Source organism: Garra rufa, chromosome 15, assembly GCF_049309525.1.
Source record: "Garra rufa chromosome 15, GarRuf1.0, whole genome shotgun sequence".
In the NCBI taxonomy this organism is placed as follows: domain Eukaryota; kingdom Metazoa; phylum Chordata; class Actinopteri; order Cypriniformes; family Cyprinidae; genus Garra; species Garra rufa.
The window spans coordinates 45,997,873-46,018,001 of record NC_133375.1 but is presented as its reverse complement, the minus strand read 5'-3'; the positions used below and the strand labels follow the sequence as shown (position 1 = coordinate 46,018,001).

Sequence of the window (20,129 nt, the reverse complement as noted above, 5' to 3'; positions counted from 1 at the left end):
TTTGAGCAGCCGACAGACTTAGGCATGTGTATCCTAACCAATAAGGCAGTCATTGCATCTTAGCGTGACTTAAATAATTCCTATGCAATCAGCATTAAAACCAGCGATTATTTTATAACACCATTAACGTGTGAAGTCATAATCATACGCTGACTACCTGAGTCCTACTGACGATCGTGCTGTTAAGCATGTAAATACAGATACTGATCGAATGAGACATGTCGTTAGGTAGTTAGTAGGATTAGCATTAAAACAAGCAGGTTGCGCACCTGTCGTGCCTGTTTCTCCTGGTCTCGAAGCCACTGTAAATATGATTCTCTGGCCACTTGCTCTTCTATGGCCTCATTGGTGGCTTCCCAATCTGTGGCTCTCTTCTTGTCCTCCAGCATCTGTTGCTCAATCCAGGATTCCTCTGACGTTTTAATGGCATTCTTCATGAGTGACTGGTCTGCAAACTGCGTAGAGATAGAAAGACATAGACAGAAGAGGGGTTAAAGGACACAGTTTGGCCCTCAGGTGACAGGTGAGAATGTTTTGCGAACATGAGAAACATTTTCTCTTATATGCAAATGCATCTCATAAAACTGAAGGTTTTGACTTGGCATTTGGACTGGAGGAGCTGCATTTTGACAGCAGCTGTAAACAACCAACATTTAGGCATGTAATGACACAAGAGAACTTGATTCTGATTGGTCAATCCCAGCAAAGTCTCTTCTGCTTACCAAGCCTGCATTTATTTGATCTAGAGTACAGCAAAAAAACTACAATTTTGAAACAATTTTATTATTTAAAATAACCATTTTCTATTTGAATATATTTTAAAATGTAATTTATTCGTGTGATTTTAAAGCTGAATTTTCAGCATAATTACTCCAGTCACAATATTAGAAATCATTCTAATATTCTGATTTGCTGCTCAAAAAACATTTACTGAACATCATTTATTATTATTGTGCTGAATTGTTTCAGGTTTCTTTGATGAATAGAAAGTTAAGAAGAACCGCCTTTATCTGAAATCGAAATCTTTTGTAACATATGTCTTTATCATCAATTTTGATCAATTTAAAGCACCCTTGCTAAATAAAAGTAATAACCCCCCCCCCCCCCCCCCCCCCCTCAAAAAATATATTGACTCAAAGCTTTAGTGTATAATGTTACAAAAGCTTTTTGTTTCAGATAAATGCTGATCTTTGGATCTTTCTATGCATCAAAGAATTCTAAAAATGTACTTAGCTTTTTTAAATATTGACAATCATAATAATAAATGTTTCTTGAACAGCAAATCAGCTGTTAGAATGATTTCTGAAGAATCATGTGATACTGAAGAATGGAGTAATTATGCTGAAAATTTAGCTTTGATCACAGAAATAAATTCAATTTTAAAAGATATTGAAATAGAAAGCAGTTATTTTAAACTCTAAAAATAATTTACAATATTATTATTTTTGTTGTGTTTTGGATCAAATAATTGCAGGCTTGGTGAGCAGAAGAGACTTCTTGAAAAAAAAAAAAACATTCAAAATCTTACTGTTCAAAAACTTTTGACTTAAAATTTGATGAATTTATAGAATTACAGGTTGAACAATCAAATCTAGCTCACTCTAGAGCAAGTGCAAGACAGACAGAGCTAAAAAAAATACAGAGAATGTCTTTATAAAAAGAACAATTTAAACACGGTGTCTTTAAAAATATGACGTCAAGTGCTGAACTCCCGTCGAGCCAGTTGCAACAAAAATAGTATGTACGCTTATTACGATTATTGCAGTCACCCTGTCATTTTCTTCATAAGAGGCAGATATAGACGTGAGGTTAAAGGCTAAGGCGTTGCCCCTCAGGTGACAGCTGAGAATGCTGTCTGTTCAAGTACCCTGAAGATAAGTTGATTTGTGGGAGCAGGAAAAGCACTCTCCGCTATATGCAAATTGAGGAATGAGTCTTTTTTTAGAAACGCTTTCCAAGAGTGGATGATGGACATCATCTTATCCCAGAAATACTGAACACATCTGATGAAACACAGGGTTTCTGATTGGATGCACTGCATTTGACGGCAACTACACACTGCCTACATTTAGGGCTATATTAATGATAGAACTCATGGTCAATCAAGTTAAATATTTTACATCTTTTTATACAAATACAAGTATAAAATGGTTTTGAACTAGATGAATGGAGGAACAGATGAATGAATGGATTTGCAGCAGCATTCTTTCCATATCAGAAATAAATTGTTCTTAAGGAAATGTATGAAAACTTCTTGAATGATTAGTTCACACCAGAATAACATTTTTTTTTTTTACTCAACCCCATGTCATCCAAAATGTTTGTGTCTTTCTTTCTTCAGTCGAAAAGAAATTAGGTTTTTTTTACAGAAAACACTTCAGGAGTTTTCTCCACATGGTTGACTTCAGTGGGGATCAGTGGGTTGAAGGTCCAAATTGCAGTTTCAATGCAGCTTCAATGGGCTCTTCACTATCCCCGCCGAGGAAAAAGTGTCTTACCTAGTGAACGATTGGTCATTTTGTATAAAAATGTATATTTTTAACCACAAATGCTCATCTTACAATAGCACTGAGTCTACGACTTCACACATTACGTAGTCCGGAGATGTCTTTAACTTGGAGTCCGAGTCAAGTCTGAAGTCTTTGTTGCTGAGTCTTGACATGATTATTTTAAAATGTTCTTAGCCTACAGATTAATAATGCTAAATTTAGATCAGAAACATCTTGTCACATCTGGTTTGAACAGTCAAAGTCATAGGTTACTGATAGATAAATAGATAGTAAGAAAAATAACTAGATTTGCTTGTTTTTCTCCAAGTAATCTATAATTTTCCTGATCACCATGTTTCTGTTGTTAAAATGAAGGCGTCATCTGTTGCTCTTAAACTTGGCATCTGTGCGCGTCCGGATTGAGAAAGAAAGCGCACAAAGCTGAAAGGGCTTGAATAAAGTGCTTTTGGCTTTAGATTAAAATACCAGAGTATATAGCGCTGAAAGATATTTGCCATAAACAACACTAAGCGATTGTGCTGCTGTTACGGCTCACGGTCCAAATAAATGCCGGGGTGCGGATGCGGTCTGCCTTTTGAATATCAGTTATATAAGTATTTGAGTAAAAAAAAACTTGAGTCACTTTTAAAACATTCACAAGTCCTTTTTCTTGAGTCGAGTCAAGTCTGAAGTCGAGTCTGAAGTCCATAAAAATGTGACTGGAGTCCGAGTCACTAACTCGAGTGCCCATCTCTGACGTAGTCTCATTGGAAAGGTCGTGTGACATAGGTGAAAGTACCGACCCAGTGTTTACAAAGCAAATATGCAAAGAAAGTCAAACACCCTTTACTAAAAAGTTAAAACAATGTCAGACGAAGTACACAGGTGAAGAACTAACCGTGCATGACCTTTCCAACGTGATTACCTAATGCGTGAAGTTGAGCTAGTGCAAGATGAGCATTTGTGGTTAAAAAGTACATTAATTTAAAAAATAAATTTAAATATTTTTTAGAAAATGACTTTCGGTAGATAAGACCCTTATTCCTCAACTGGGATCATGTGGAGCCCTTTTAAGCTGCATTGAAACCATTGGATCATCAAACCGTTGCTAGTGCAAGATGAGCATTTGAGGTTAAAAAGTATATAAATTCATATATTTTTTCAGAAAATGACTGTTTCACTAGATAAGACCCTTATTCCTCAACTGGGATCATGTAGAGCCCTTTTTAGCTGCATTGAAATCACTGGACCTTCAACCCGTTGCTAGTGCAAGATGAGCATTTGTGGTTAAAAAGTATATGAATTTAAATATTTTTATAGAAAATGACTGTTTCGCTAGATAAGACCCTTATTCTTCAACTGGGATCATGTAGAGCCCTTTTAAGCTGCATTGAAACCATTGGATCATCAAACCGTTGCTAGTGCAAGATGAGCATTTGTGGTTAAAAAGTATATCAATTCATATTTTTTTTGGAAAATGACTGTTTCACTAGACAAGACCCTTATTCCTCAACTGGGATCATGTAGAGCCCTTTTAAGCTGCATTGAAACCACTGGACCTTCAACCCGTTGCTAGAGCAAGATGAGCATTTGTGGTTAAAGTATATAAATTCATATATTTTTTTTAGAAAATGACTGTTTCACTAGATAAGACCCTTATTCCTCAACTGGGATCATGTAGAGCCCTTTTAAGCTGCATTGAAACCACTGGACCTTCAACCCGTTGCTAGTGCAAGATGAGCATTTGTGGTTAAAAAGTATAGAAATTCATATATTTTTTGGAAAATGACTGTTTCACTAGACAAGACCCTTATTCCTCAACTGGGATCATGTAGAGCCCTTTTAAGCTGCATTGAAACCATTGGACCTTCAACCCGTTGGCCACCACTGAAGTACACTATATGGAGAAAACCCCTGGAATGTTTTCCTCAAAAACCTTAATTTCTTTGCGAATGAAGAAAGAAATGAACATCTTGGATGACATAGGGGTGAGTTAATTAAGATCTTTTTTTCTCATGCTGTTCTCGCTGTGTTACATGTCCTCTGCTCCGGAACAGTGCACCTGTGTCCGGGCAGTGCACTGACCCATTCCCCGTCTGGACAGATTGTTATACTAAACTATCTGACCGCGATATGGGGGAGCTCTAGGAGGATAAGATCTTGACGCACATTTTTAACTGCATGATGCACTTCCTCCAGCAAACTTTGTCTAGCTTTTCTGGATGCCTCCATGTTGTTAAAGATTGATACTTTAGGAGAGTGATAATGGTAATGTTCACATCAGCATTCCCTCTTAGGCACAAATGAGTCGTTGAGCCCCAGCGCACACACACTGCGGCTCTGTTTTTGATAGGAAGGCATGATCTGTCTTTGATCTGTCGGCTTAAATTATCACAAGGCATGTGGCACGTAAACAAAACAGTGTGCTGTTAATAGGGCTCCCCCAAAACCACCGACGTGTGGAATGTTTCCCCCCTCTTTCACCCAGAGCAGTCTGGGAAACGGGACACTGCGGGTCACACTTTGTTGTCTCTTTGTGGCTTTGATGACGACCGTCGCCAAATTCAGACTCGGGATCAGCTGACGGAACTGCCAGAGTGAATGGGAGGAACAATCTAACGAGACAGTATTTTCAATGGACTTCCTAATTCACAAACCCACAATGACTTTGTTAAACATTCCTGAAGAGGAAATACAGGCCATTACTGCATTTCAAAATATGAAACAGGTTAAAAAATGGCTGTTCTTGCATAAGCAGAAGCAGGTGTACGTGAAGGAATACACATAGGCAATAGTAACACCAAAGTGCAAAGTGCAATTCGCATATTTCACATTGAAAATACAGCACAGTCGCAAATAATCACCAGCTATTCTCACCTATATGCCACTTTACAAAAGACTATGCAATTAATGGATTACTGGCAACTGTGAGTTGTACATTTTTAAAAGAAATGTGACGTGGTTCTAATAAAATAGTTTGTAAAAATATTAAATATACACTACCGCTCAAATGTTTGGAATCAGTACAATTTTTAATGTTTTTTAAGTCTCTTATGCTCATCAAAGTTCCATTATTTGATCAAAAATACAGAAATAAGTAATATGAAATATTAATATAATATGAAATATTATTGCAATTCAAAATAACAGTTTTTCGTTTTAATATACTTTAAAATATAATTTATTTATGTGATGCAAAGATGAATTATATGTATTAATGATTTATTGCTTTTATAACCCATGTTGGAAAAAGTAGTGCTGCTTAATATTTTTTTGGAGTCTGTGATACTTTTTTCAGGACTCTTTAATGAATAAAAAGTTTAAAAGAACAGCATTTATTTAAAATAGAATTTTTTCTAACAATATAAGTCTCTACTATCACTTTTTATCAATTTAACACATCCTTGCTGAATAATTCTAAATTATTAATTTCTTTCAAAGTTACAAAAGTTTTCTATTTTAAATAAATGCGTTTTTTTAAACATTTTATTTATCAAAGAATCCTGAAAAAACTATCACAGGTTCAGCACAACTGTTTCCAACACTGGTAATAAATCAGCATATTTCTGAAGGATCATGTGACACTGAATACTGGAGTAATGATGCTGAAAATTCAGCTTTGCATCACAGGAATAAATTAGATTTTAAAGTATATTAAAATGGAACACCACTATTTTATATTACATTTACATTTACAATATTACAGTTTTTCTGTCTGTATTTTTAATCAAATAAACGCAGCCTTGATGAGCAGAAAAATCTTACTGAACCCAAATTTTTGAGCGGCAGTGTATATACAGTTGCAATCAAAATTATTTAACCCACTTGACCTGCAAGACATTTTTCTGCAGAGAACAAAATTTTGTGAAAACTAAGTTTCTGGAAAAAAAAAATCAAATTGGCTCTAAACATTCATGTTCAAAATTATTCAACCCCAAAAGTCAAATTTTAGGGGAGAATCGTTTTTTCTTTAAAACCACCAATAAACACTGCTTGAAATTACTTAGAAGCTTCCGTCACCTCTCTACTGCAATCTTGGCATATCTACATATCACTGATAATCTTTGGTTTTCACTTTGACACTGCTTTCTTCAAATTCAACCAAATATTTTTAATGAGAAATAAATCTAGAGACTGAACAGGCCACTCAAGAACATTCTATGACTGATCTCTGATCCAAGCTTAGGTAGATTTAGATGTATACTTTGGATGTCTATTGATCATCAGCTTCAGTCTTTGCACCAAAGGCATCACAATTCTTGCCAAAATGGCCTGATACTTTAAAGAATTCATGATATCCTTCATAAAGTCATGATTTCCACTTCCTGCAACAGTAAAATACCCCCGTAAAGTACCGGTCCACCTCATTGTTTGACTAAGGAGATGGTGTTTTGCCATTTTTTGCACCAGACCTGATCTATAGGTCCAAAATGTTCCAGTCTGGTCGCATTACTCCATAAAAAATTCATCTAGAACTTTATTTTAACATACTCAAGCCAGCATTTAATGTTCTTTTTGGTCAAGAGTGGCATTCGGCAAGATGCCCCAACATGAAAGCTATGCTTTTCTTGAGTTCATCTTATAATTGTAATGTTTTTCCAAATTCCGTTGGGTCATCTCAGTTGTTCTGATCAAGCATGTTATGATATTGTGCTATTTCTTTAAAACCCTCAAAAGTTTTCTGGTACAACACATTTTAGGCTAAGGAATAAGACTGCCAGCTGTGTCTCTAGGAACTTTTCTTGTCTTGGAAATACAGCCTTAGACTTTCTAAAGTAATACAATTATTCCTTCTCTATAGCTTCTCTGTAGCTTTTGTAAGAGATCTGTTGACTTCTTCAGATTAGCTACTCAACCTTCAGCACATGCATGGGCAAACTGTATGTATGTGTAACATCTCAAACTAATTTTGTTTTCTAATAGAGTTTCTAAAGGTTTCATTGTGTTTTAAAACAATTGTGTTTCCCACCATACAAATAACTTAAAACAGCAATGTTGAATAAGGCTTGAATAATTATGACATAAAAATCCTAGAACTCTAAAATATGACATTATATATTGACATGATCACTTTTAATATGCAAGTAATCTGTTATAAATGCATTTCTCATAAAGTCCTGGATCTTCAGAAAATCTTGCATTTGTAAAGTAAAGTGTTCTTTAAAAATCCTAAAACTCTAAAATATGACATTGTCACTTTTAATATGCCAGTAATTTGTTTTAAATGCAATTTAAAAGTCCTGGATGTTGAGAAAATCTTGCGGTCTGCAATTGCAACCATGTATGTGACTCTGGACCACAAAACCATGGTCAAATTTCTGAAATTGAGATTTATACATTATCTGAAAGCTGAATCAATAAGCTTTCCATTGATGTATGATTTTTAGGATTGGACAATATTTGGCCGAGATACAACTGTAATCTGAGGGTGCAAAAACTTCCAAATAATGAGAAAATTGCCTTTTATTTTGTCCAAATGAAGTTCTTAGCAATGCATATTACTAATCAAAAATGAAGTTTTGATATATTTACGGTAGGAAATGAAAAAAATCTTTGTGGAACATGATCTTTACTTAATATCCTAATCATTTTACCAATGTATTTTTGGCTATTGCTACAAATATACCCGTGCTACATAAGTGTGCTTTTTTTAAGAGAGGCTTTTTACTGCACATTTACTGTATATATTGTGAATACCCACCCCTGGTTTGAAGGCAGGGAGACCGAGCCCAACTCCAATCGTGGCTTTGTTGGGATTCACTACAGAGTTGTAGTGAATATTCCGATGGTAACTAACTCTGATTGGCTCGTCATTGTTTTGATGGATGCCATGGAACGTGTTGATTGGTTCTAAAACAGGCCATCAAAATAACACTTAGAAACATAGAGACCAAGAAACAAAATACACAGGTCTGCTTATGCATCACTAAAACAGCAACATGCATCACTACAAAGGCTGTAAAACATATTCCATGTAAATATTCCTTGCAAAACCAATAAATCCACAAAACAATTTTCATATTGGTCATCACTATTATGGTGCATGGTAGAATATAAGTTAAATGTCCATAATTCAATTTTATGGACACTGTAATGCAAATCAGACTCACCTGTGCCGTACTGATAAACTTCCACTGGCCGATTGTACATCTCCGCCATCGCCTGCATCTCAATATGGTTTCCATGACAGTTGTTCTTCCTCTTTCTGTTGATGTATGTAGTGAAGTCCTCTGTCACATAGTTTGAGAAATAATCTGCATTTTTCATCTGCAAGTAAAATCATACATTTAATTAAAACATGACCAGCTTTTGCACACTCTGATGATCCCACAGAAAGAACATCACATACCAAGTAATCCATGCAATGTTTGCGGACAACTTCGTGCATATCTTGGTCTCCGTAAACCTGATCAGCTGTAGAAAGAGGATGATACCAGGGTTATTAACAAATAAACACAATATGTTACCATGGACCACAAAACCAATCATAAGGGTACATTTTTTGAAATTGAGATTTATACATCATTTATTTTGGCTATTACTACAAATATACCTGTGCTACTTAAGACTTGGTTTTGTGGTCCAAGATCACATATGATCTTTGCATGCATGCATTTTACAGCAGTTAACAACATTTGTATTGCACTTTCTTCAATTTCTTGCAGTGTCTCTGCAAAATAAAAAAAATAGTTATGTAACAATGTACACAATGTCATTTGTTTTATTTATTTCATGCCAAACACATTATTTTCAGTGAACTTTATTTGTGTTACATTTATGTCTTCACTTTTGGACATAAAAATAACAAAGCCTTATTACACCTTAAAAAATAATGGTGTGCAAGTAACTACTGAGTAATCTTGGGGGGTTTGATAGGCAAATTCTGTAATGCATGCATGCATGCATGCATGCAAGGCAACATGGTTCGTTCTGCAAGTGCCACTTTTGGCGGGCTTCATCATACTCATTTTGGTGTCAGTGACTCATAGCAAGACTAGGGGCCCGAATATGGTGCAGATGTAAACAAACGGGCGTACGAGCTCCGCTCAGAGGCTGACACCTTTTCCTTCCAAAAGCAGCGATATGCAAATGAGCCTCAGCCTCAAAGCTCATTCCGGCTAGTCACGTGACCACTAGCCGCAATGATTCTGAGAATCTCTTAGTCAATTTCCTCTTTCACAGTATCGGCCTACTTCTGTTGTGACACTTCTGAACAGACTGAGGAAGTTGCACTCGCCTCACTAAAAAAAAATTCAAGCTTTAAATGAAAGTTCAAACAAACGCACCAATACAGGTGGTTTATTTAAAGACACTTGCACTTTTTTAGTTCCACGAAGAGGCCCTGTCTACCTATATGTTATCTGATATAGAGGACGCTGTTAGTAAAGATGAACGTAAAGTCTGTTTGAATATCCTACAGTGAAAGCACTTATGAAGTCTGATTTACAAGACCAGTTCATTACAGCTATTATGCTCTGCAATTGGCACAAGTCAGGCAATGAGTGAACGCTCTGTGCTCCTAAGGATTTTAATTTGATCTGAAAGAACCTGTCGTTCTGTTCCCAACATGAACAATAGCTGGCATTTTCTGGCAGGTCCATGTTGTTTTTATGAGGTAGCTTTAGATGTCACTCCCTAGGTTTGTCAATTTAGGAAAGCTTACAGCTGGACACGTGTTCATTTGAAGGTGAATGCTTTTGAAGCAACACTACGATTTAGTTGTTAAGCCACGTCTATTCTTCTTGACAAGTAAAACCCTTTGTTTTTACATTTCTAAATAGGTCCAGTGAGCCTTTAAGACACAGGTTCATTTGTTCAAATCAGGGCCTTGACATTTGAAACTGTAGGAAGATCTGAGCTCAAACACTGGAGGGGAAGAGCAGCTGGAGATTCGGTCTGTTTTTGGTTCCCCATTTGGCCTGTTGTTGGTATTTCCATCTGCCGTACCCTTTCCATTCATTACAGCACAGTGCAGTGGATAATTAGACCCTGTGTCAGTGGGTGCTGCGGGGTAGAGTCAGGGATTTCCCTTCGCTCCTTTGCATTATTCTGACTCATGTTTGATGATAAACACCTGCCTTCGTTTTTTTTCCTGATTTCACCCCAAATTTGAATAACAAACAGCTTTACTATAGTGGTGCTGCCACGTGGAGACTTGCACTCGGCTGGAACTTTTGGATGAGCAAACAGTGAGGAGTACTAAGGAAAAGCATTTCCTTAAGTATATGTTGACTTAAATTGCATCTTCAACATTTAGACTTTGGGTTAGTAGTTTTCTGAAAGCCGCTAACTACAAAGGGACAGTCAATCCAAAATGTTCGTCATCACTTACCCTCATATTGTTCCAAACCTGTATGACTGTCTTACTTCTGTGAGAAACAAAAGACATTTTGAAGAATGTTTGGGTCCAAAAACCACTAGACCACAATGAGACACATCTTCTACAGGTTTGGACTGACATGAGGGTGAGTAAATGATGACAATCTTTAATCCTGCAACATGCTATGGACATAGAATGAAAGTCACATGGCACATTAAAAGGTGTGCTATTACTTTTCTAAGTGACCAAACTTACTTTTAAAAAGCTGGGCCAATAATTAACCACCTAGTGAGCACATAGCAATGCTTTAGAAACAATCCAGAACACCCAAGCATCATTGGTGGTGAGTTTTGTAAATGTAAATGTAAATAAATACAGAACCATCTCTTTCTTAACCTTTTTTATAATCTGAAGAACCTTCTTTCTCCAAAAAGAACCTTATGTGAAACAGAAAGGTTCTTCAGATGTTAAAGGTTCTCTATGGAACCAATTAGACAAAAAGGTTCATCTATGGCATCGTGAAGCACCTTTATTTTTAAGAGTGTAAGGTGTTCTAGGGTGTTTTTAAGGATGCGGCATTACTAATTTCTTGCTAATCTGATGCTAAAGAAACATTCCGTTAGAACATTCCATTTTGTTGGAAACAGTTGTGCTGCTTAGTATGTTGTTGAAACCGTGATGCACTGAAATTCAAAAGCACAAAATATATCTGAAACAGAAATATTTTGTAACATGATACATGCCTCTACTGTCAATTTTGATCAATTTAAGGCATCACTGCAGAATAAAAATACAAATTTCTTTCTAAAAGTTTGAACAGAAGTGTAGTCTTAAACTTAATCACTCAAAATTAAAAGGAATATGTGACCTTGGACCACAAAACCAGTCTTAAGTAGCACAGGTACATTTGTAGAAATAACCAACAATACATTGTATGGGTCAAAAATATAGATTTTTCTTTTATGCCAAAAATCACTAGGATAGTAAGTAAAGATGTATGTAAATGCATAATTGTAAATTTTCTACCGTAAATATATTAAAACTTAATTTTTGATTAGTAATATGCATTGCTAAGAACTTCCTTTGAACAACTTTTAAAGCGATTTCTCAGTATTTAGATTTTTTTTTGCACCCACAGATTCCACATTTCTCAGTCAAATATTGTCCTAACAGACCATACATCAATGGAAAGCTTATTCGTTCATCTTCTAGATGATGTATAAATCTCAATTTAAAAAAATTGACCCTTATGAATGGTTTTGTGGTCCAAGGTCTAACATGTTTGACAAAATATCCAAGGTATTTCAACAAAAACCTTTATTTTGTGGAAAACCAAGGAATCAAAATTAGAGAACATTAACCACTGTAGCACAAAATAAGATTACCGCTAAAATTTAGGAGGGTTGCAGCTGTCAGAAAGTAGTAGGAAGTGTAGAGGCCCTTGCTTTGAATGATTTCAGCACATCAGTGGCCGCAGGACATCACTAGTTTCTCAGACTGCGTGTGACTGGTGTGATCTTGGTTCACTCTTCTTCCATTCTCTTTCATAGTTTGATTACTGTAGTGGGTTTCTTAGCCACAACTTGGTCGCCAAGGATTTTCCAGAGATTTTCAACCGGGTTTAGATCAGGAACCTGGCCCGGCCATTTCATTATTTCAGTGTTTTCAGCTTCAACTGCTTTACCCGTTTTGCAGTGTGACAGGGACATTAAAATTGCAGGCTGATTGGAAGATGCTTGTAGGAAAGGAACTGCATATTGCTGAAGGAAGTTCTGATAAACATTTGCATTCATCCGCCATGTATCTGTAGAAGAGGCCCAACTCCTGCTGCAGAAAACATCCCCCAAAGCATAACACTTCCTCCTCCACCTCTCACTGACTTCAAGTCTTTACACACTCGTTTTTTTTTTTCGGTTCGTTTTTCCTCAGTTTGATGCCAAACATAATGTTTCCCATCAGAACCAAATAAGTTAAACTTGCTCTCATCACTAAAGTGAACCATAGACCATTTCTCTTTCCACACAACATGCTCCTCAGCAAAGGTGAGCTTAGCCATTTAATTCTTTCTGCGGATGAGAGGTTTGGTCAATGCAGAGTGGAATTTTCAGACCAATTACTCTTAAACGTCTCGAGACAGAACCAGACCCTGTTCATTACTGAACTGGCAAGCAATTCCAGCTGCAGTGCTGAACCAATTCCCCATTGAGAGTCTCAGCATTATCCTGTCTTTGTGTGCATTTGTTTAACTGGACGACCAGCCTTTTTGGGGGACTTGAATGAACCAGTGTCATTGTAAACCTGCAATATTCAAGAAATCACATATTTGGAATGAACTACTCTTGCAATGGCTGAAAGGGTCTTCCCCTTTGCACTTCATCTTGACAACCTCCTGTCGCAGGGTTTCAGTCACCTTAGAGCAGCCCGCCATCTTGCAATCTCAGTGAAAATTGGAGAAAGGCTGCCAGTTAAATAGAGTTTAATTAAGGAAATAAGCACAAGGTGTTGGATTTACACCAATAACTTGGAGGTATCTGTGAGTTTTCTCTAATTTTTAAATTAGTTATTTTCAAATCAAAATCTCATTTATGTTTTTATACTTTACTTAAGAATACCATTTTTTATGAAAAAAAACTTGAAACGCTTCCCTTCTGCTGTTGTTAGGATAACTTAAAATATAAGTGGTGACCTTAAAAATTAGGAAATAATAGTTTGTTCTCTTATTTTGATTTCCATTATTCTGATCACACAACCAAACAGAACACAGGCTAACATTACTGTTTACATGCACATAACTGTTTCTCAACTGCAGTGAAAACAGACTAGCCCACCGCAACGATCACCCTGCACTAGGTTTCCCAACACTAAAAGCGAGCGGTTGACCTCTCTTCCGCCAGCGGACACACTGATGAGAAGAGGTCGACAGTGAATAAAAAAAGCAGAATAGAGAAATGCACTGGCTGGGTCTACCGCGAAAGAGCGATACCGCTGATAGAATTCGTGAGAAACGAGAAGAGCAGAGGTCCACCGAGCAAGAGCAAAACCACAAGCATACTTCCACATGTAGGCCACAGATAGTGTCTCGATTCTAAGAAAGGGGCAGGTCCAGCTTACAAAACAGAGAGCTAAGACCTGCCCTAGAGGTCTGGTGGTCATTGATAAGGTTTATCCTCAAAAAGCAGGGCCGCGGTGACATCACAAAGAGCTGAATTAGAAGAATCGAATTTCTTCTAATTCCCAAGATTCCCAAGAAATTTACACATCGCACGTGAGCTTCATTCACGTATTTCAATAGTAGGAAACGTGTCATATCTGCAAATGGCAGATCAGTATTAACAACAGCAACAGCCAATACCATACTAGTGGGGTTCAAAATGTGAAACTACATTCAAAATCTGAAATAAAGTTTAAGGATTTTGAAAAATGAAGAAGAAATTCTCACGATTCTGAACTTCTGCATTTCGAAGTCTAAACGTAAGCAAATCCCTGTCATGTTTGAAAACATGATTATCAGGTTTTGTTCATGTTACCTCAAGTGCTGCTGTCATGGAAGCAAATTGTAAAGCAAAATATACATTTTTACATTTAAATTTGTAATTTGAATATTTGAATTTAAAACAACAACAAAAAAAGAGAGCTTTTACTGTTTGTCCCGAGCAGTTAAACTGTCCGTTGTACTGCAGAAGAGCCTTTCAGGTCCCACAAAGTCTCAGGTTTTTCAGCATTTTTGTGTATTTCAGCCCTTTCCAACAATGACTGTATGATTTTGAGATCCATCTTTTCACACTGAGGACAACTGAGGGACTCTTATGCAACTATTACAGAAGGTTCAAACACTCACTGATGGTCCAGAAGGAAAAAACGATGCATTAAGAGACGGGTGTAAACATTTGAATGGAATGAGGATGTGTACACTTTTCTTATTTTGCCTAAATATACTTTTTTTTATTTAGTACTGCCCTTCAGAATCTACAGAAGATGCTTACATGTTCCCTAGAAGACAAAATAAGTTAAATTTATCATTATCTCCAAATTCAAAAGTTTTCACCCCAAAGAATTTGTGGAACCTGAAGGAGTCTTATGAAAAACAGCGGGCAGTTTAACTGTTCAGGACAAACAAGGAACTCATTAACAACAATCACAAAAAAACAACAACAATAACAACACAGCTTTGGATTATTCAGGAAACAACACAGTATTAAAAAGCAAGTGTATATAAACTTTTGAACGAGGTCATTTTTATATATTCATCTTTACAAAAACATCTTTTATGTGCAATATTTTATTCAGTTAAGTACTAAATAAAAACTGACATGCATTTTGTATGATCCTCTTATTTTGGTAAAATAATTAAAATTTTTCAGATTCTGGAAGGTGTAGGCTATGTAAACTTTTGACCTCAACTGTGTGTGTGTGTGTGTGTGTGTGTGTGTGTGTGTGTGTGTGTGTGTGTGTGTATGTGTATATATATAACATACACATATATATTAAAAAAAAAACATAATAAAAGACATAAATAATGACACTTCAATTGAACGAGTTGATGCAGATAAGATTTGGTTCACAGACTCAATGAGCCAGTCAAAATTATTAAAAGCCCATAAGAGGCAATTATTATCAGTAAATAATGGCTTAAATTTAAATCTGTTCCTCAGAAAGCTATCATATGACTTTAGAAAACTGTAATATATTGTACACATCAAATGATTGCCTTTTATGACATTTGATGGTACTTTTTTGCCATTTTAAAGCCTGAAAGCCCAAGCGCTCATGCATACTCATTATATAGAAAAGCATGGCCAGAATGCCCCTTTAAAAAAAAAAAATCACCTTACGTTTTACAGAAGTCATACACATTTTGCATGAACTCAAGGAAACATGACATATTGTCATTTTTGGGTGACCTATTCAGCTATTTTACAACTACTTCATAAAGCAAACAGACATGACCTAACGGATATTTTTACTACGATTACTTCATTAAACCTTGATGCCCCGTGTCCAAATATGACCGTGTGGAACATGAGTTGCAGAGTTCATCCAGAAAGAGCTGAGGTCACCGCTCTGACCTGCACTCTTGTATGCTCCTTGACTCCAACCGCTCACAAGAACATCTGACAGGCCACGTCCACCTCGGCAGCCGATCAGTAAACACGCTCTTCAAACAAATGGATCGATGCAGTACTCTAAAAACAGGCTGTAGTTACAGCAGGCCCAAAGGTAACTCCACTCAACGGCCTTATTGACGACTGTGTTCACTTATCTGCAGAGCCTCAATAGACTATGCATTTAAAATTATGATCAATGCATATTGATTCTTAAGCACATTGAGTGGGATCAGATCACAAACGCATAAGTACACCCTGTGCTTTCCATAGCTGAGGAAGTACAGTTAGATATCGAAGAATGGCTTATGCACGGACTGAACAGAGTTACATTAATGCCAACAAAGTCAGCCGGTGATCATGAGGGTGTTGAGTAACACAGAGCTTACTATTGCTCCAGAAACACACCAACGGTTAAATATACTCATTCACGCTCACGAGACTGTATTGCAACCAGGCATGCTGTCTACTGGCACGCTCCATGCGGGTCACAGAGGACCACTGAAAATCCAGCGTAAACTCCAGACTGTGTCTAGGCCTATACGATTTCATCAACAGCATGGTTTTGTAAGAAATGATGCCAAGAGATGGTGGTGATGATAATGTTTTCTGTACATTGGCAAGGGAAGACGCAGCTCTTACAGTCTTGGTGGTGTCTAGGTGAAAGTTGGGGAGGCTTGCTGAGCATCTGCCATCCAGATGTGCAAAAGTTCACGATGCAGCTATGACCGAGAAAACTAAGTTAAAGGCTGCAGACGGTCTTATCACAACCACCGTCTGAGAGTCAAGTGATTGAAGCCATTTTACAACTGAATTTCAAAACGGTTTTTGAACATTACAAACAGCATTCGCGACAGATCAATCGAAATATGCTTCTTGACTTTTGCTCTACAGCTCATTGTCAGACAACTCAAGCTCGCTGGTTTACTCTGGATCAAACTAGTCAACATCCTCAAGTTCTACACCATTTCCCGTCTCATAGAAACCAAGCAATATAAAAAAGAGTTACATGAGCTTATGTTGAAACCTGTACTTTCCTGTCCTAGAAGGGTCGATCAATGCAATGACAAGACAAGGAATCTACCAGCAACCCTTGATTCCAGCATGGCTGCAAACTTTGCTCCATGTTTGCCACAAAGCCACAGTACATGATGTCCAGGAGTTGAATACTAAAATGGACCAATGTAAAGATAGTTGAAAGCTGACCTATGCTTTTCACATTTCATGTTTACATTTATGCAGTGCGTTGACCTGCTTGTGACTGATTTGAAGATTTATGTAAACTTAAAATTCATTATTTCAAGTTTTATTAGAAAATGTCCCTATTATATCCAATCAACAGTGGAGTTCAAGGCAATAATACACCTATAGAAGTCAAATCAAAAGTTTACATATACCTTGCAGAATCTGAAAAAAAGAGGGAGCATAAAAAATGCATGTTATTTTTTATTTAGTACTGACCTGAATATGATATTTCACATAAAAGACATTTACATATAGTCCACAAGAGAAAATAATAGTTGAATTTATAAAAATGACCCCGTTCAAAAGTTTACATACACTTAATTCTTACCTGAATGATCCACGGTTGTGTTTTTATCATTTATTGGCAGTTGTTTATAAGTCCCTTGTTTGTCCTGAACAATTAAACTGCCTGCTGTTCTTCAGAAAAATCCCCACATTTTTTTTCAGCATTTTTGTGTATTTAAACCCTTTCCAACAATGACTGTATGATTCTGAGATCCATCTTTTCACACTGAGGACAACTGAGGGACAACTATTACAGAATGTTCAAACGCTCACTGATGCTTCGGAAGTAAACACAATGCATTAAGAGCCAGGGGTGTAAACTTTTGAACAGATTTGTCCTGATCTTCAAATTCAAAATGTTTTGATGCTTGATGCATCATGTTTCAATTTACACAAAAATGCAGAAAAAAAAAAATTGTGGGACCTGAAGGAATTTTCTGAAGAACAGCGGTCAGTTTAACTGTTCAGGACAAACAAGAGACTCATAAACAAAAAAAAAAAAAAAACAGCTGTGGATTATTTAGGGAACAACACAGTATTAAGAATCAAGTATATGTAAACTTTTGAACAGAGCAATTTTTTTTAATTCAACTATTATTTTCTCTTGTGTACTATATGTAAACGTCTTTTATGTGAAATATCTTGTTCAGGTCAGTACTAAATAAAAAAAAAATGACATGCACTTTATATGATCCCTCTTATTTTGGTAAAATAATTACAATTGTGCAGATTCTGCAAGGTGTATGTAAACTTTTGACTTCAACTTTAGAAAAAACTGAACCTCATGCACGACTATAGTTGTATCCCAATTGATCTTTTGTAGAGAGTTTGATTGACAGGCGATCTGACCAATCATAACGCCGAATCTACCATTTAGTCTGACAGGAGAGAAAATAAATGTCAGTGGACTTGGACTTGAAAAACGGTGTGTATTGAGGTCTTTCCTCAATGTGTTCTGATGTTCATTCAGGTTTATTTCAAGTAAAGAGAAAGAGATGATCGGTTTTAGGTGCTGCTTGAACTGAGATGCTACAGTGATCTGACATAATACATTAAAGAGCCACCAAGAGTATATATTGTTTGTTTCATACCTAAAGTAACCTGCTCTATGTTGTCTGTCAGCATGTTGACCAAAAAATGCCCTTATACAATCCATAAACTATAAAGTTGAGTACATAGTGTGTCATTTGGAACACAATTTATCTCTGTTTCTTATCCATACAATGAAAGTCATTTTGGGGTGAAGTATCCAAATACCCAAGGGCAAGGTGGGTAGAAGCTATGAATCTGGGAGAAAGGAATTTCAGCCACACCTTCGCGTTACCCGCTCCGTCAAATCATGTTACGGCATTCGTGGCATCTGCTCTACAATCACAACAAGATGACGAACTGCAAAACGAGAGGAATGCAGCCGAGCTGTCTGTCAGGGGTTCACGGCAGGGCACAGACAGCTTTGTTTACTACTGAAGCAGGTATCTGAAAGAGATCCCGCAGTGCGTGCAGGGGAAAATAAACAGGGCTTACATGGGAATGCGCTTTGCATATGGCGGGGATTTTCATATACAGATTCAGCCATTGAGTGTTGCTCCAGGTGAGGCTGTTCTTAGCCCTACATATGCCCAGGCGCCACAGAGAGATCTGAGAAAATAACGCTTGTTCCTGAAATAGAATCTTGCTTAAGGGGAAAGTGAAAACAACAACTGACTTGACAAAAGGAAGTACGCATATTTAAACTGAATTCTGAGGAACCGGGGTGGACAAAAAAAGCCTAGATGACAAATATAAAAGGGTTTTAATGCAATGCCCTCTACAAAAGTTCTTGGAAAGTGTTAAGATAAAGCAAGAAGCAACTGTAGGCTGTGCATTACAGCGGCTTTACCACAGTTAATCTTTTAGCAAACATCACTACATAATAAATTATACCAATGTTCAAGAAACAATTACATTTATTAGTGGTGTTTGCAAAGGCAAGCATCACTATTACTATTGCTGATACTTACGATTAATGATTTGAACAAATAAACCCAAGTCGTTTTTAGTGTTCATGGGTCAAAGACGTTAAGATGTCCACATCAAAAGAAATTTACAAAAGTGATTTAATGTCCATAGAAAGCAAATTAATTGTAAGTAATGTGTCTACTTTTAAGGTTTCAAATAAGTTTTTGGAGAATAAAATGTCAAGATTTGGTTGAAACAATGCTACATTGTCATTCAGTGTAGCACAATATTTATGTAAAAATTCAAACAACATGCTTATTCTGACTTGTACATATTAAATATATAAAATAATACAGGAGCATATTACATTTTATTGGGTTTTAAATGAGTAAACAATTCTGACAAATAGGCAAAATATAGGATAGTGGCAAATTTAAAAAAAATAGCATTTGGGGTGAAAGTAGTTCATCTTTTAATGTGTCTTAAATTGATTTTTGTTGTAAATATGCCTGACAATATTGTTACACTGAATGACATTTTAGTGGGTGTCTTCTGTAAATTAGAGAAAACATATGACTTCTTTTTTTGCTCAGAAAAACAAAACCAAAAACTGCAATTCAATCAAACAGAAAACTTTTTTTTTTTTTTTTGGGAAAACAACAATTTAAAGCAGTATTACACTTAATGTTTTTATGCTTAAACCCTTTTCTGTCTTATTTATTCATATGTTGAATATTTCATTTTTATTTT

The 20,129-nt window shown here is 36.4% G+C and overlaps 1 protein-coding gene across 1 annotated transcript in view; it reads right to left on the bottom strand.

Moving 5' to 3' along the window:
• Positions 1-20,129, bottom strand: part of LOC141286897 (OTU domain-containing protein 5-A) — a 38,050-nt gene that overhangs the window by 5,214 nt on the left and 12,707 nt on the right. Inside the window, exons 3-6 of the mRNA XM_073819019.1 lie at positions 8,839-8,903; positions 8,600-8,756; positions 8,191-8,339; positions 270-455 (exon numbers count right to left, since the gene is read on the bottom strand). Of these exons, the coding sequence (XP_073675120.1) occupies positions 270-455; positions 8,191-8,339; positions 8,600-8,756; positions 8,839-8,903 (557 nt within the window). The remainder of the gene's footprint in view (positions 1-269; positions 456-8,190; positions 8,340-8,599; positions 8,757-8,838; positions 8,904-20,129) is intronic.